Source organism: Medicago sativa, chromosome 4, assembly GCF_051527215.1.
Source record: "Medicago sativa cultivar Bolivia chromosome 4, Bolivia_mono, whole genome shotgun sequence".
Classification (NCBI taxonomy): domain Eukaryota; kingdom Viridiplantae; phylum Streptophyta; class Magnoliopsida; order Fabales; family Fabaceae; genus Medicago; species Medicago sativa.
In genome coordinates, this window is record NC_140752.1 from 68,223,267 (window position 1) to 68,242,007 (window position 18,741).

The 18,741-nt window shown below is 32.3% G+C and overlaps 3 protein-coding genes across 3 annotated transcripts; all 3 read right to left on the reverse strand.

Annotated features, from left to right (window-relative positions):
• Positions 1-68: 68 nt before the first annotated feature.
• On the reverse strand, positions 69-1,757 carry LOC146931100 (phosphatidylinositol/phosphatidylcholine transfer protein SFH6-like). The gene is made up of 7 exons (XM_085702591.1): positions 1,698-1,757; positions 1,464-1,565; positions 1,314-1,363; positions 1,082-1,181; positions 904-972; positions 734-799; positions 69-427 (listed from the first exon to the last, which is right to left on the reverse strand). The coding sequence occupies exons 1-7, from the start codon at positions 1,698-1,700 to the stop codon at positions 179-181; spliced, it is 639 nt and encodes a 212-aa protein (XP_085558717.1). The 5' UTR covers positions 1,701-1,757; the 3' UTR covers positions 69-178.
• A 3,163-nt stretch (positions 1,758-4,920) lies between these two features.
• LOC146931101 (uncharacterized) lies at positions 4,921-8,874 on the reverse strand. The gene is made up of 7 exons (XM_085702587.1): positions 8,682-8,874; positions 8,360-8,597; positions 8,146-8,285; positions 7,960-8,071; positions 7,677-7,829; positions 5,749-6,099; positions 4,921-5,552 (listed from the first exon to the last, which is right to left on the reverse strand). The coding sequence occupies exons 1-7, from the start codon at positions 8,695-8,697 to the stop codon at positions 5,438-5,440; spliced, it is 1,125 nt and encodes a 374-aa protein (XP_085558713.1). The 5' UTR covers positions 8,698-8,874; the 3' UTR covers positions 4,921-5,437.
• A 5,293-nt stretch (positions 8,875-14,167) lies between these two features.
• On the reverse strand, positions 14,168-17,483 carry LOC146931102 (TNF receptor-associated factor homolog 1a-like). The gene is made up of 7 exons (XM_085702588.1): positions 17,437-17,483; positions 17,185-17,344; positions 16,971-17,110; positions 16,771-16,882; positions 16,488-16,640; positions 14,560-14,910; positions 14,168-14,363 (listed from the first exon to the last, which is right to left on the reverse strand). The coding sequence occupies exons 1-7, from the start codon at positions 17,450-17,452 to the stop codon at positions 14,249-14,251; spliced, it is 1,047 nt and encodes a 348-aa protein (XP_085558714.1). The 5' UTR covers positions 17,453-17,483; the 3' UTR covers positions 14,168-14,248.
• Positions 17,484-18,741: the final 1,258 nt, after the last annotated feature.

An 18,741-nucleotide genomic window follows, 5' to 3' on the forward strand; every position in this document is an offset into this window, starting at 1 on the left:
TTGAATCAAAAAATATGAAACCTTGTTATTTAACCAAATAGAGTAGTACAGAACAAAAAGCTCGAGAATTTATAAAACCGAGTTGAATAATAGATTTGAGTGAAAAAAATCAAGTTTGAAGTCAAAAGCTAAAAGTCCTAGCGTTAAGTTAAAATCAATTTTGAAGGAAAAATTAATTCTAATTGACAACAACATATTCAGCATCGTCATCCGCTGTTGTCACGTTCTTGACAACATTTTCACCTTCTGAGGGAGGTGTTTTCTTCATGAATTCCAACAGCAATTCTTTGATTTGCCCCATGTCTATTTTCAACTCTGTCAGCAGCTTCCCTTGTTCACTGGCTAGCTTTTCCAAAGCACTCATTCTGTTCTCCATTGCACTCATCATCGGATCCGACGGGTCTGAGTCCGACCAATTGTTAGGATTCTTTGGGGGCAACACAAGCATAAAGGGAATTGTTAGAAACAAATATCACATGAATGTAGGGATTTACTAAGTAAGATTAGCAGTCGTTGGATACTATATATATCTAATCTATATTGGCAATGGGATCAAAACAGCAACTTAACAACTTAACTGACTAAACTATCTATAAACAACAAACATAACTAATTCCTATTTCATTATACTTGTTTCATTATTCTTACGGCATTTAAGAAAACAACGATAGACAAGTTCAACACTTACTTCCGCATGAACAGGGGTCAACCTAACGTGTGAGGAACTCTTCACTTTTAGAGAAGCTATATCTTCTGCTTCAGACCTCGATTCAACTGTGGAAGTATCAATGCCTTTTACCTGACGAAAGAAGTGACATAATCTGTAAGTCATAAGATTAAAAGGATACTGAAGATGCACAGGAATCAAATTACCATTTGGCAAGGTAGCTTAGCATGTGTAACATCCTTGCCTTCACTGTTTAGAACTTTTACCGCCTGCCCTGGTCGCCTTGCTTTACCACTGAGAATCATCTGCAAAATGTTTTTCCGCATACAATTAACAGTTGGCATGTAACAAGCTTGATATAGTAGGTCATCTGATGAAAAATCAGAAGGCAAGCACAGCACAACACAACCTAACCTTCAAAATTTCAGGGTTATTCCAGGGTCCTTTATCGGATCTGAGGCAACCTCCATGATCAGCACATGTGCAGGTACCTCCCAAAAATTCTGGCAGCTCGCTTTATTAAGTTCAAAAGAAATTAGTCCTTTCAAACGATAATGCAAACTGGTACATTGGGTCAATCGAAAGAACAAGGACACAATTCTAAAAATACGAAGATATAGAAATGTGTAAGAAATCCATTATGTACCTGGCATTGATTACTTCTAGCAATTTGCTTTGGTAGTTATTTCCAAGAACCTGAATAATGATTCCAAAGAGGCGTCAAGCAAAGTCGCCAGCTTTAAACCATCAACAAATCACAATGGACTCTTAGAGAGAATATAACAATTTTACATACACGAACTTTTGAAGCTATTTCGGGATCAATAGAGTTGTTGTAATTGTTACACAGATACCTAAACTCAGGGCTGGCATTTATGATAAAGATTTGCGGATCAGTCTGTATCATTCATAAAAAAGAACAAAAATAATTAATCAGCAAGGCAAAAGTACATGTTTATCTTTAAATGTTTCCTACAACTAAATTGACAAAATCAAAAAAAGAAACATAAAAAATCACAAGATTGCTCACCATATAAGGGTAATTGTCACCAACAATCTTTTGTATTAGCCATCGGATTTCGCTGTCAGGGTTTAGAAAGTCGGAAAATTCCTAAAAACACAACTATAACATAAATATTTTTGAATGTTATAGGAATTCAAGGGCACTGCAATGAGGAACAATTCATGGCAACATACCACGGCTTGAACATCTAAGATTACGGTGCATGAATCTATGTGCCTCTTGGAAGCAATTGTGCAAGCAGGAAACTTTATGACAAACAATTTCTCATAATCCTGTATGATGTACTTCACATATCTATCCTTACTAGTAACTGGCAAAAGTTCTGGATCCACTCTATCGCGAAGAATATTAATGAAAACAGGTCTTCCCTCCTTATCAACACCATGATAGCCATATGGAAAATACTTGCGAACTTCGTTTAATTCATTGAACTCAAAATCCTGAAGAAAAGAAGACATTTCAAGCACATTGGATGCAACGGCAAGGACATCAATTAATTAATCGATCATCGCAAAGGTCAATCTTGTTACATAATTTACCTCAATAATTGTATCAATACCAAACTCCTTCCTCCATTGTAGCATATCAGCCCACATCTGCTTTGCTTTTTTAATATCGAACTTCCTCGCTTTCAGAAAACTGTAAAGCGTAGATACTCAAAACAGATAAATGATTTTTGTACAACTAAATTTAGACAACTTTTTACATCGTCAACGCATTTCAAATTAATGGTTAATTACATTTAGACTTTAGTAAATGATTAACAAATTTTCCCAAATGTCGAAACTCATTAACTACCAAAGTTTAAACCATAATTTGCAGGTGTTCAACTACATGCAAATTTGAACACTTGAAAATTGTGGTCAATGATGTTAGGTTGATGGCTAATGAGTTTCACAGTAAAAAATTTGCCGCGAAAGTTAAATTGACACCATAGTAGATAATATAATAGCACATTAACACAACCAATCTAGGGCACCTTAACATCATATGATAATCATCATGCTTCTCAGGAAGCAATTCATCGATGATCAACGATTGCCGAAAAGCATCAACAACAGCAGGAACATCTTCAATGGAAACAGAAATAACTTTCTTCCTCTCATCCTCAGAAAGCCCCAACAAAAACAACACAATACATAATCCACCAGCACCAAACACAAGAATTAAACTTAACATTTTGGCAGCATCAATGAAGTTACAATGAGGGAAAATTTTGATAATTATCTTGTTTAAAGAGTTAGGTCTTTCGTTCTTGTATAGGCTCCTTCTGAACTCCTAATAAATAGATGAAAAGTAAACTAATTTCACAACTTCAGGAAAATTAGTTACTCTCTTATTTAATTTTCTCAAATTGATAAAAATGTAATTGTATTATTTTCTAAATGAGAAAAAGGAACATGCACACTGTCAGTGTGAATTAGTTTTAAACCGACGTTCAATTGAAAAGATGACAATTACAATATATGCAAGGTCCGGGGTTTGAACCCCAGACACCACCAAAAAAAATTACAATATATGCTTATATAACAAGCTTTTATTGAACAATGTTATAAAACTATTTTACGGTGTCTATGTCCCTCAAATAAACTCTTTAAATTACCCAAAACTTGCACCTAAAAGAAGTAAATAAATGAAGGACTAAAATTACAATTAAATTTTAAGAGGAACTAGACTTAGAAGACCACAATTTTATATGAACTAAAAACATATGTATTTTTGTAATAAAAAAAGAATATTTATTTTATCATAGAAACCATTCAATTGTTTTCTTAAGAAATGTCTATAATCTTAAAGGAAGTTAATATGAGGCAACGCCAAATAATTCTCAAGATCTACACGATTATGATTTGCTGACTATGCAAAAAAAAATTAGGTCAAATATCACCTGCAATCATTTGAGTTAGATATTTATAACAACAAATTAGTCTTAAAGTTTTTTTGTTACAAATTGGTTTTAAGTCAGAAAATATCTGCACGTTATCCTATTTTCATCAAACTTAGTTAAAAAGTGTTTATGTGGACGTTCAATGTTAAATTGGTATGTCCAAATTCACTAATCTCAAGACTAGTGTTCATATGTGTATTATCCAGTTTTGACTTGACACAAAATTGACCTATTACTTTGTTTATAACATCGTTGATGAAATATTTATCAGTAAAATTAGACTTGAATATTCAAAAACAAAAGGAAGAAAAATATGTGTAAGTAATCATGGTTGATGTCATAAGAACTTTTAGACTTATCACCTCAATGTTAAATAGTTCTTTCGGGACTTATTTTAAAGGGTCATGTTAACCAGCCCCCTCCTCTTTTTTTGTGTTCCACCTTTTTCTTGGGTAATATATTTTCGGGAATCTTAGCATCATGTTAGGGTTCCTCTTTGGTTAAAAATAAAAAAATTTGTCACTTTTAGTTATTATTTTCAATTACATAAGCATCTTCTTTTTATGATTGTCAAAACATAATTGTCTCTTTAATTATTGTGAGTGACCTAATTTTGGTTGCAGAGTTTATTAACAACACAAAATATGAACTGGGATGTTGAATAAGATATGAGTCAGGGGTTTTGTGTTTGAACCCCGAAAACTAACATTTTCCCCTCCCCTCATACTATTTAGTACCGCTAATATTTTCCTATAGAAAAGGTGAGTTGAGTTATTTAAAGTGATGAGTTAATTTGATCCCCAAAAACCATCATCCCCCCCCCCCCCCCCCCGGTACTATTTAGTACACTTTAGTACAACTAATATTTGCCTATAGCAAAGGTGATGAGTTGAGTTATTTAAAGTGATGAGTTAAGTTATTGTATAATCAAGCAATTAACTATCCAATTGTAAACTTTCGTGTTAATGGACAAGATATCACAATAGCAACTAAGGTGATATCATTTTCTTTTGGGAAAAATTGAGGTATCTTAGAACACGCATAAATGCGTCCAAATGAGCTTATCAAGAGGACCGCATAAACTGACTTAAGATGTGGACATAATAAGTAATCTCTGGCCGTGTTATGGTGAGGTAAATTAAGCGACCAATAAGCCTACGATAGTGTGGAGTGCCTGAATCAAGAGCAAGTTTTTTATTCTCTTCCGTCGGAAATGTCGATGGTTTGCAATCTAACATTTTGCACTCACTTAAGATATCAAGAGTATATTTTCGCTGACATATGAACATGCCAGATGGTCCGCGAGCTAGTTCCATATCAAGAGCTCAATTCCCTGTCGCATGCATATTTGAAATATATGATAATTACTATCTCAACAAAGAACGTAGCAGACAATATCAAATTAATCACGAGGACACAATTTAAATACATCATCTTTCGAAACAATATCTGAGAGAACCTTCTAAAGAAAATGTTCTTGTTTCACTGTTACTTTCTACTTCATACATCTCATGCCAGTTTTTTTTTTCTTTTCCCCTTGCATATCTTCGGTGGATTGTCAAATACAGGCAAGTCCACAATTCGACCGCTATATATTTGAACAAACACAATGCTTCGCCTACATTTTTCTTTCCTTTTTTCGTTCGACTTCATTTCAATTTGAAAGAGAGTAAAGTTCACCTCAAATTTATTCTGCATCCATTAAATAAATAATTAGAATATGATCAGCCTGAACAGTCTACTGTATATCAATCCAAAAGCCTAGCAACACTATTGTATCACACTTTTATTATTAACTAATTTTGCTGCAGCCACAAACAGTTTCTATCAAGTAGTTAACAAAATAGGAAAAACCCATCTATTTACAGCAAAAATCAAGTTTACCTTTTGCTTCTCCAGTTTTTTTCACTTTTTTCCCAGACTTCTTTTTAGTTCGATTGAGCTCACTTTGAGTGAAGTTCTTCTCCATTTTTCTTCAAAAAAAATAAATAAATAATTAGAATATGATCAGCCTGCACGTTCTACGTTCTACTGGATATCAAGCCAAAAGCCTAGCAACACTATTGTATCACACTTTTACTATTAAATAATTTTTTAAATTAAACAATCACACGAATACTTAATATAAATAAACAAGACTCACGTCAATAAATAAATCATATATGGTACCTGAATAGATAGTCAAGAACAAATATTTCCACAATCATGCAACCAAACTGTGTGACAATGCTTTCATATATAGGCTTATACTCTTTATCAACAACCCTTTTAAGTAGGGATGGCACATCATCATCAACCACCAACTTAAACCAATCTTCCTCAATTATGACAAGCTTATCCGTAGTATTGTTAGCATTTATTGATTCACAACCATCGTATAATATCTCCATTAGCAAAGGAGTTGTCACAGCACCATCTACAAAAAATTGATGCATTAAGGCTTCCTTAATTACATCTTTCTTTTCCCAAATCATTCTGTTCGTTGAACTTTTGCCACTTTCTTTCATGAAAGTACAAAATCTGCAAATATTGAAAAATCATGTTAGTTAATTAGCAAACAAAAAACTTGAGGGAGTGTGACGCCCGTTTTTTTATTGAATAACAAAACACGGATTTTAAAATTTCATTTCTCATAAATTAAGAATATCACATTTAAATTCACAACATTTGTACAACACAGACTCCTACAAAAGCATCAAATACAAACTTAGACTCCTACAACGTTTGTACAACATTTGTACTGTTGAAACTGATTTACTTAGCTATATTGTTCCTATCCTGTAATTAATTATTCCTATTTCTAAGGAAGTGCCAATGAAATTGACTTAGTCCTTCCAATATTCACGTTTTAATCAGTGGAGTCATTTTATTTAGTGGTTTTCATCTCTCCGTAAGGATATTTAAGACACCTCTTGTGCACTCAAACAATACTGATAAATTCCCTTATGTTTTACTCTTCCATGTACATCATGGTATGCACATACAAAAAAACCTTTAATTTTCTTATATCTAATATTTAGCTTCCCAACATATATTCTTTAAACTTCCCAAGTTTTAATCCTTTAGGAAAACCATAACTTAATCACATAATTCGTCATTTTCTAGGTCCCATGACTTTATACTTATAAACTTCATCACAATTACACTACACAAGTTCACTAGGATCAATAAAATTATCAAGGATAACCATCTAATAGTAAGATTACACACAATTTGATATTCCCTGGGGAGTATCCTTGACATATGTGTATAAGAGAAGGGGTAAAATGGGAAGCAAAGAAGAGAAAGAAGTGGAACATGTGAAACCGTTAGTCAATGGGAGCAAAAGGAATGATGAGTTATTGATTTGAGTAACTAAATGGACACGTGGCAGCAGGGGAATGGAGGAAAAGATTGACCCAATGGGTGTGAAGAAGAGCATACTAGTTTTGGAGATGGAAGTTGGACTGGAATAGTGAGAACCATTCTCATCTCAGTGGGGGGCATTCTCTTGGTGATAGTTTACCGTCTTTGTAAATTTCATTACTGCAAGGAGATTATTAATCCATCCATTGTTTTACATTGCAGTATTTATAAGGGAATTTATCCCACAGTTCACATAAAAAATATCACTATTTTGCCACCATAATTTGTTATATCTTTTTGCTACTAATATTTGTGTCAATTATTTGGCATTTAGAGCTCAACCTGGGGGAGAGTATGCTGATCTGTTTGAAATTAGGGTATCATCAGTTTCGAATGAAAGAGGGTGATATTCACAAGACTGAATTTTGAACTCATGAAGGCCATTATGAATATCTCGTAATGCCTTTCAGGTTAACAAATGATGAATATCTAATTAACCAAAACATTGCTTCAAAAAAAAAAAAAACCGAATCAACTAAAACATAATATTTATTGGTTTTTTTGCTTACGGGGGACTAATGACGAGATGCTTACTCGTTCCACCATATATTAGTAAAATTCAAATGGTAAAACCATACACATCTATTAATTAAATTAACAATATCACGTAAGTTTGTGACTCTTTTGTCAACTCCATAATAATAAATAAAAAAACATTTTCAACTTACTCGTAGAAAAAAGTAAAAAAATACCTTGGCCACTTAATTTCATTGTGAATCAGGCTCTTCAAGTTATCTATTGTCTTCTTAAAAAAACTAGAACAAATTATGTTCACAATACGCATTAAACCCAAAAGAAGCTCAGCTCGATACTTGTTTACAAGGAGAGGCTGGAAGACATTTTCTCTGTGCATTAATAACAATCATACAATGAGTTGCATGCATGGAAGGAATTCAGTGACACCCAATGCTTATAATTATATGGTAAAAATTGTATGAGTATATTGACCAACATAATGCATACATAAGGACTTACCCAAGAATCTGAATCTGCAATTCAACTTTAACATTACCCTCATGGTCAAGAAAACCTTCATCACAATCAAATTCATAGCCGGGATAACCTTCACAAAGTGAGTGGAATCGATCTGAATAAACTCAAATGAAATAGTTAGTGTTAGTAAATTAATAATAATAATAATAACTTTATTTAAAAACCTACCTATACATTTAGTTAGTCGGTAGTCATGGGGGTGAATTATCGCTACTGTGTTCAGTACATAAAAGTTCAACTCTGGATTGTTGTCGTCAGCAGATAAATCAAATTTCAACGAGGTTCCAGTATGGAGAGCTGTGAACTCCCTGTATTGGCATATCAATTTTTACAATTATTCACTCTTGAATATATAAAATAGAAAATTAAGAAAGTTGAATACCATTTAAATCCTCCAATTTCAATGACTTTAGTTTTATAATCATCGTCATCTGGATAAATCCGCTGTGACGTTAGCTTTAGTTTAAATCCTCCAATTTCAATGACTTTAGTTTTATAAGCATCGTCATCTGGATAAATCCGCTTTGACGTTAGCTTTAGTTTGAACGATTCTTTTTTATATAGTTTTGACGCATCAGTACGATCTTCTTCATCAAAGAGATTTTTCCGAATTTCCCAACCTGAGAGAGAGAGAGAGAGAGAGGACAATAAGTATGAGTATCAACAAAAGGAGATTTTGTTGCTATGTTTAAAGAGATGCTTACAAATTTCCTTCTCCATCAATTGTATGAAATTTTCCCCTGTTGAAACAAAACCCTATCTCATACACATAAACACTATAACATGAAATTGATTAATAGAGATTATAATAAGAAGATTCAATTCAAGCTACCTGTGTTTTTGCGTTGTCTCGGATTTGCTAAAAAAACTAGTATTAGGGTTTAGGTGGATTTGTTTGTTTTATAATTTGGAGTGGGCTTTTATTAGTAAGTGCAGATAGCTTCTACTTTTTGCTATTGCTTTTCTCACAATCCTTTCTTCAAAAAATGTTCCGACAAAATGAAGTATCATTTACCCTTTCTAATGAAGTATTAGGTTATTAGTTAAGTAAAATTGTAATGTCTTTTAATAATATCATTACATTTTTTAATTTGTTGTTAACTAGTATGTGGACCCCGTCCGTGCTAAGCACATGTTATAATTTTGTAATTCTTGATAAGAGAATATTGTCATTTATCAAGTGTCAATGTGTATTGGATTAGGATTTTGAAGGACAATTTTTGCTTAAAAAAGTCTCAAAGATTTTAAAAGATTTTGTAGGATTTTAATGACTTTCATGATTTTAAAAGACAATCAGGATTTTCAATTTGGATTTCAATGGATTTACATCATAAGATTTTAAAGGATTTTAAAGGATTTATAAGATTTCAAAAAAATTTATGAATTTTAAGGACTCATTGAAAAGAAATGATTACAACACACTCTCTATCATAATATTTTGAATGCATGCTCTTATTTTTTTATTTTATTTTTATGAGAGATAGAGAGAGGGGGAAGAGAGGAGGGAGGAGGGAGGGAGGAGGGAGAGAAGAGAGGAGATAGAGGGAGAAGATATATATATATATATATATAGAGAGAGAGAGAGAGAGAGAGAGAGAGAGAGAGAGAGAGAGAAGGGAGAGAGAGGAGAGAGAGAGAGAGAGAAGGAAGAAGAGAGAGACGAAGAGAGAAGGGGGAGAGAGAGAGAGAGAGAGAGAGAGGAGGGAGAAAAGAGAGGAGAGAGGGAAGGGAGAAGAGAGAATGAAGAAGGGATAAGAAAGAGATAATAAAAACTTTTAAAGAAAAACAATCTCAAGAAATCTTATGTCTTCATGAAAGACTTTTTTTTTGTTAAAATTTCACTAGACAATCTCACAAAATCCATCAAAATCTAATTTATTAAACAATCCTTTGAAATTTTAAGGGTTAATTATGTTTCTAGTCCTTATAAAATAGCATCCTTGTAAGTTTAGTCCTTACTTAATTTTAATAGCATTTTTAGTCCCTAATTTTGTTTTTTTGCCCCGAGTATTAGTCCCTACTCAATTCAAATTTGTTTAGTTTATGCTTAAACTCTTAAATTTTTGAACAATTTTTTGCAGACATGTTTAGAACATTACTAAAAGTTCCTCCGCAAAAAATTATCGCAAAATTTGATTTCTACATCCAGATTTTATTACTTTTTATCTTTAACTTTTGTCGTTTTAAAAAATTCATATTTAATTCATTTCATGTCTGAAAATTCTAAATTTTAGTAAACGAACCTTTCATAGTGTTCTAATTTTGTCTCAAAAAAATCGTTCAAAAATTGAAGAGTTTAAGGATAATTAATCAAACTTTGTTTTAGCAAGGACTAAAATTATAAGTAAATTTTTTTTATAGGGACTAAAAATGCTATTAAAATTAAGTAAGGACTAAACTTACAAGGTCGCTATTTTATAGGGACTAGAAACATAATTAACCCAAATTTTAATGATTTTGAATACCATGAGACTTTTTTTAAGTGATGAAAAGTCTTGATTGAATACCTCAAGACTTTTTTAAAATGACAAAGAATCTTGATTGAATACCACAAGACTTTTTTTAAATTGCAAAGAGTCTTGATTGAATACCACAAGACTTTTTCATAATTAAAAAATCTCTTAAAATCCCTTAGAATCCTAATCCAATACATCCCCCTAAAGCTCAAAATTAGATAATAAAATAGAGGTTGAACAACAATTAAGTCCCAACATTATAATGATTTATTACCATGTTGTGCATCCGTCTTATCTTATTTGGCTATGTTAACATATCACATACACAAATAATCTTTCTCTTAAAGGGGATGTGTAAGTGTTTTAACTGTAAATTAAAGTTCAACATTGGATGTAAAAGTAGTTGTTCAAAAACATATAAATAATGTGCTAAAGTAGTTTGTGAATCATGAAGCTTATGTAATGAAGACCTAATTGGTCCATGAGTACCATATTTTAGTTCAACTGAGAGACAATAATGTACATTGCTAACTATTCATGTTATGATGATATATTATTATGTTACTTTGTTATATTATAAATGCAGGTTATCTGTGTGATGCTCATAATGAAATTTTAGCAATACTTAAAGAAAGTCGAGAATGTGTTTGGTTGAGGTCTATGATTAAACACATAGAAGAAACTTGTTGTTTGTCTTCTAAAAAATTGAATGAAACAATCTTTTATGAATATGATATCATGTGCATTGCTTAATTGAAAGGAGGTGATCTTCATAAGAATGAAGATACAAGCAGTCAAGAAATTTGTCCGTGTGATAATCTTGCAAACCTTTTCACAAAGTCACTCCTTGTTAGCCTGCAATTTCGACGGGCTCGATTAATACATTTAATATGTGTTGACTTTTGTTCTTTAAAGGAATTAGCGTCGTTATCTTCAACACATGGATTTCGACATGATCTGGACTTAGCGTTTGAAAGAGTTAAAAAAATTTGAAGTTCGACAAGATGCGAGTCAAAGAGGAATTTGGTCGAAGCCAAGCTATTGATGTCGAAGGAGAAGGAATTCAAATTCAAAAGCAACGGCTTCTTTAGTGAAAATGTGGGGGACAAGCGGTTTTCGATGGAGGAAGTGATTTTCGTGGCAATTAGCTTTTTCTAATTATTTTCACTATGTATAAATAGTAGTTCTTCGTATGAAAAATAGGTCGCATATCCTTATAGAATTTTAGCACTCGAAGTACCGACGTCTAGAGAAAAGAGTCATACAAAATGTATGTAATCTGATTTGTCGAACCACCTTTGCATTAATGCAATGCAATTTACCTTTTCTTTAAGTTTCTGCGTTTTAAACTTTTAAGTCTTCTTTAGTTGCATTTACTGCGTGTTTCCCCTGTCGAGAGACAGCTATTTTCTTATAAAACTTCATCCTGTTCGTAAAGCAACTCATGAGCTTGGTGAACATTCATACATTTTCTAGAAAAACTTTGCACAACATGTCGTGTGATTTCTAGTTTAATCCTGCTTGTAATAAACAAAGCTAGACTTGTAGTTTACCAAAAACACCAGTAACACACCATCCTTAATCTTCCACCTTCCTATAATCATCGTTGGTGAATGTCTGGTCAGTGGTCCTTAATTTGGTCTCCATGTAACTATGCTTAAAATTATTTTGTTGGAGGATCAAATTATTGTTTTTAATTAATTTTTTGGGTGAAATGCGATACAGATGGCTCATCTACCAATCAAACCTCAGCTTGTGGTGGCATTTTTAGAGGCAACCAGACAAAATTTCTTCTTTGCTTTGCCGAAAAACACCAACTTGGGTAAGTGTTTCCATGCTGAGCTCTCTGGTGCTATGAGAGTGATTGAGCTGGCTTCTCAATATCAATGGAATAACTTATGGTTAGAATGTGATTCAGCTTTCGTAGTTAATGCGTTCAAGAACAATACCCTCATTCCTTGGAGGCTAAGAAACAGGTGGGAGAATTGTCTGAACATCATCTCTAGGTTGAGTTTTCTTGTAACTCACGTTTATAGAGAGGGAAATTGTTGTGCTGACTCTCTGACTAATCGTTGGCTTAATGTTAGTAACCTTACTGTTTGGATAGATTTACCTACCATCATTAGAGGATGCTTTGTTAGAGATAAGTTAGGGATACCTAACTATAGATTCATTGATCCACGAGGAGGTATTGGTTTGGCCCCCTCCTCTTTTTTTGTGTTCCACCTTTTTCTTTGGTAATATATTTTGGGGAATCCTAGCATCATGTAAAGGTTCCTCTTTGGTTAAAAATAAAAAAATTTGTTCACTTTTAGTTATTATTTTCAATTACATAAGCATCTTCTTTTTATTATTGTCAAAACATAATTGTCTCTTCAATTATTGTAAGTGACCTAATTTTGGTTGTAGAGTTCTTTAACAACACAAAATAAGAACTGGGACATTGAATAAGATATAAGTCAGGGGTTTTGCGTTTGATCCCCGAAAACTAACATTTCCCTCTCCCCGCATACTATTTAGTACAACTAATATTTGCCTATAGAAAAGGTGAGTTGAGTTATTTAAAGTCATGAGTTAAATTATTGTATATTTAATCAAGCAAGTAACTATCCAATTGTAAAACTTTCGTGTTAATGGACAAGATATCACAATAGCAACTAAGGTGATATCATTTTCTTCCGGGAAAATTTGAGGTATCTTAGAACACGCATAAATGAGGCCGAATGAGCTTATCAAGAGGACCACATAAACTGACTTAAGATGTGGAAATAATAAGTAATCTCTGGCCGTGTTATGGTGAGGTAAATTAAGCGACCAATAAGCCTACGATAGTGTGGAGTGCCTGAATCAAGAGCAAGTTTTTTATTCTCTTCCATCGGAAATGTCGATGGTTTGCAATCTAACATTTTGCACTCACTTAAGATATCAAGAGTATATTTTCGCTGACATATGAACATGCCAGATGGTCCGCGAGCTAGTTCCATATCAAGAGCTCAATTCCCTGTCGCATGCATATTTGAAATATATGATAATTACTAACTCAACAAAGAACGTAGTAGACAGTATCAAATTAATCAAGAGGACACAATTTAAATACATCATCTTTCGAAACAATATCTGAGAGAACCTTCTAAAGAAAATGTTCTTGTTTCACTGTTACTTTCTACTTCATACATCTCATGCCAGTTTTTTTTTTCTTTTCCCCTTGCATATCTTCGGTGGATTGTCAAATACAGGCAAGTCCACAATTCGACCGCTATATATTTGAACAAACACAATGCTTCACCTACATTTTTCTTTCCTTTATCGTTCGACTTCATTTCAATTTGAAAGAGAGTAAAGTTCACCTCAAATTTATTCTGCATCCATTAAATAAATAATTAGAATATGATCAGCCTGAACAGTTTACTGTATATCAATCCAAAAGCCTAGCAACACTATTGTATCACACTTTTATTATTAACTAATTTTGCTGCAGCCACAAACAGTTTCTATCAAGTAGTTAACAAAATAGGAAAAACCCATCTATTTACAGCAAAAATTAAGTTTACCTTTTGCTTCTCCAGTTTTTTTCACTTTTTTCCCAGACTTCTTTTTAGTTCGATTGAGCTCACTTTGAGTGAAGTTCTTCTCCATTTTTCTTCAAAAAAAATAAATAAATAATTAGAATATGATCAGCCTGCACGTTCTACGTTCTACTGGATATCAAGCCAAAAGCCTAGCAACACTATTGTATCACACTTTTATTATTAACTAATTTTGCTGCAGCCACAAACAGTTTCTATCAAGTAGTTAACAAAATAGGAAAAACCCATCTATTTACAGCAAAAATCAAGTTTACCTTTTGCTTCTCCAGTTTTTTTCACTTTTTTCCCAGACTTCTTTTTAGTTCGATTGAGCTCACTTTGAGTGAAGTTCTTCTCCATTTTTCTTCAAAAAAAATAAATAAATAATTAGAATATGATCAGCCTGCACGTTCTACGTTCTACTGGATATCAAGCCAAAAGCCTAGCAACACTATTGTATCACACTTTTACTATTAAATAATTTTTTAAATTAAACAATCACACGAATACTTAATATAAATAAACAAGACTCACGTCAATAAATAAATCATATATGGTACCTGAATAGATAGTCAAGAACAAATATTTCCACAATCATGCAACCAAACTGTGTGACAATGCTTTCATATATAGGCTTATACTCTTTATCAACAACCCTTTTAAGTAGGGATGGCACATCATCATCAACCACCAACTTAAACCAATCTTCCTCAATTATGACAAGCTTATCCGTAGTATTGTTAGCATTTATTGATTCACAACCATCGTATAATATCTCCATTAGCAAAGGAGTTGTCACAGCACCATCTACAAAAAATTGATGCATTAAGGCTTCCTTAATTACATCTTTCTTTTCCCAAATCATTCTGTTCGTTGAACTTTTGCCACTTTCTTTCATGAAAGTACAAAATCTGCAAATATTGAAAAATCATGTTAGTTAATTAGCAAACAAAAAACTTGAGGGAGTGTGACGCCCGTTTTTTTATTGAATAACAAAACACGGATTTTAAAATTTCATTTCTCATAAATTAAGAATATCACATTTAAATTCACAACATTTGTACAACACAGACTCCTACAAAAGCATCAAATACAAACTTAGACTCCTACAACGTTTGTACAACATTTGTACTGTTGAAACTGATTTACTTAGCTATATTGTTCCTATCCTGTAATTAATTATTCCTATTTCTAAGGAAGTGCCAATGAAATTGACTTAGTCCTTCCAATATTCACGTTTTAATCAGTGGAGTCATTTTATTTAGTGGTTTTCATCTCTCCGTAAGGATATTTAAGACACCTCTTGTGCACTCAAACAATACTGATAAATTCCCTTATGTTTTACTCTTCCATGTACATCATGGTATGCACATACAAAAAAACCTTTGATTTTCTTATATCTAATATTTAGCTTCCCAACATATATTCTTTAAACTTCCCAAGTTTTAATCCTTTAGGAAAACCATAACTTAATCACATAATTCGTCATTTTCTAGGTCCCATGACTTTATACTTATAAACTTCATCACAATTACACTACACAAGTTCACTAGGATCAATAAAATTATCAAGGATAACCATCTAATAGTAAGATTACACACAATTTGATATTCCCTGGGGAGTATCCTTGACATATGTGTATAAGAGAAGGGGTAAAATGGGAAGCAAAGAAGAGAAAGAAGTGGAACGTGTGAAACCGTTAGTCAATGGGAGCAAAAGGAATGATGAGTTATTGATTTGAGTAACTAAATGGACACGTGGCAGCAGGGGAATGGAGGAAAAGATTGACCCAATGGGTGTGAAGAAGAGCATACTGGTTTTGGAGATGGAAGTTGGACTGGAATAGTGAGAACCATTCTCATCTCAGTGGGGGGCATTCTCTTGGTGATAGTTTACCGTCTTTGTAAATTTCATTACTGCAAGGAGATTATTAATCCATCCATTGTTTTACATTGCAGTATTTATAAGGGAATTTATCCCACAGTTCACATAAAAAATATCACTATTTGCCACCATAATTTGTTATATCTTTTTGCTACTAATATTTGTGTCAATTATTTGGCATTTAGAGCTCAACCTGGGGGAGAGTATGCTGATCTGTTTGAAATTAGGGTATCATCAGTTTCGAATGAAAGAGGGTGATATTCACAAGACTGAATTTTGAACTCATGAAGGCCATTATGAATATCTCGTAATGCCTTTCAGGTTAACAAATGATGAATATCTAATTAACCAAGACATTGCTTCAAAAAAAAAAAAAAACCGAATCAACTAAAACATAATATTTATTGTTTTTTTTGCTTACGGGGGACTAATGACGAGATGCTTACTCGTTCCACCATATATTAGTAAAATTCAAATGGTAAAACCATACACATCTATTAATTAAATTAACAATATCACGTAAGTTTGTGACTCTTTTGTCAACTCCATAATAATAAATAAAAAATCATTTTCAACTTACTCGTAGAAAAAAGTAAAAAAATACCTTGGCCACTTAATTTCATTGTGAATCAGGCTCTTCAAGTTATCTATTGTCTTCTTAAAAAAACTAGAACAAATTATGTTCACAATACGCATTAAACCCAAAAGAAGCTCAGCTCGATACTTGTTTACAAGGAGAGGCTGGAAGACATTTTCTCTGTGCATTAATAACAATCATACAATGAGTTGCATGCATGGAAGGAATTCAGTGACACCCAATGCTTATAATTATATGGTAAAAATTCTATGAGTATATCGACCAACATAATGCATACATAAGGACTTACCCAAGAATCTGAATCTGCAATTCTACTTTAACATTACCCTCATGGTCAAGAAAACCTTCATCACAATCAAATTCATTGCCGGGATAACCATCACAAAGTGAGTGGAATCGATCTGAATAAACTCAAATAAAATAGTTAGTGTTAGTAAATTAAAAAAATAATAACAATAATAATAATAATAACTTTATTTAAAAACCTACCTATACATTTAGTTAGTCGGTAGTCATGGGGGTGAATTATCGCTACTGTGTTCAGTACATAAAAGTTCAACATTGGATTGTTGTCGTCAGCAAATAAAGCAAATAACAACGAGGTTCTAGTATGAAGAGCTGTGAAATTCCTGTATTGGCATATCAATCTTTACAATTATTCACTCTTGAATATATAAAATAGAAAATTAAGAAAGTTGAATACCATTTAAATCCTCCAATTTCAATGACTTTAGTTCTATAATCATCGTCATCTGGATAAATCGGCTTTGGTGTTAGCTTTAGTTTGAACGATTCTTTTTTATATAGTTTTGACGCATCAGTACGATCTTCTTCATCAAAGAGATTTTTCCGAATTTCCCAGCCTGAGAGAGAGAGAGAGAGAGAGAGAGAGAGAGCAATAAGTATGAGTATCAACAAAAGGAGATTTTGTTGCTATGTTTAAAGAGATGCTTACAAATTTCCTTCTCCATCAATTGTATGAAATTTTCTCCTGTTGAAACAAAACCCTATAATCTCATACCACCAATACAATACACATAAACACTATATAACATGAAATTGATTAATAGAGATTATAATAAGAAGATTCAATTCAAGCTACCTGTGTTTCTGCGTTGTCGCCGTCTCTCTCTCTCTACTCTTACGATCGGATTTGCTAAAAAAACTAGTATTAGGGTTTAGGTGGATTTATTTATTTTATAATTTGGAGTGGGCTATTGCTATTGCTTTTCTCACAATCCTTTCTTCAAAAAATGTTCCCACAAAATGAAGTATCATTTACCCTTTCTAATGTAATAAGTTTATAACTAGTGTCTACACCCGTGCAAAATTTGTGAAAAAATATCTTTGAATTAAATTAAAAGTAATATTTTTAAATCTATATATCTAAACTTATTTTAAATTTGACGTAAGATTTTGGGAGTAGAAGAGTGATAACAATACTCCTTCCTTATAACAATTACTTTAACAATCATTATCTAATTTGTTTATAATATATATATGGGTCATGTTAACCAGTGCCCCAAGGGCACTAGTTAAGCAGCTATACGTGAAAAGAAAAAACTAAGTCAACATTAAAGACAACACTTTTTCAAGTTTCAAAAAATAAAGTACACAATTTTCGAAAAAATATTTGCATTTATAATTCCTTAATCAGTGCCCCAGGGGCATTGGTTAACATTTCCCTATATTTTAACTTTAAAATTCAACTAATTATTGTTTTTATTTAGAAATTAGTATGCTTCCATACAAAGTATATAAGTTATATCTTTCTTCTTACTCTCTTGCTTTAATTTAGATTTATTCTCCTTCAATCATTTTCAGAACACAGTTTAAACCGTTGAAAAAAATTTATTCTTTGATAAAAGAAAAACTTTTATAATAAAAGAAACGCAAATAGATACAATAAAAAAGAACTTAAAATACACAGAAAATGGTATGTATAATAAAAGAAACACACATAGATACAGTAAGAATATTTATTTTATCATAGAAACCATTCAATTGTTTTCTTAAGAAATGTCTATAATCTTAAAGGAAGTTAATATGAGGCAACGCCAAATAATTCTCAAGATCTACACGATTATGATTTGCTGACTATGCAAAAAAAAATTAGGTCAAATATCACCTGCAATCATTTGAGTTAGATATTTATAACAACAAATTAGTCTTAAAGTTTTTTTGTTACAAATTGGTTTTAAGTCAGAAAATATCTGCACGTTATCCTATTTTCATCAAACTTAGTTAAAAAGTGTTTATG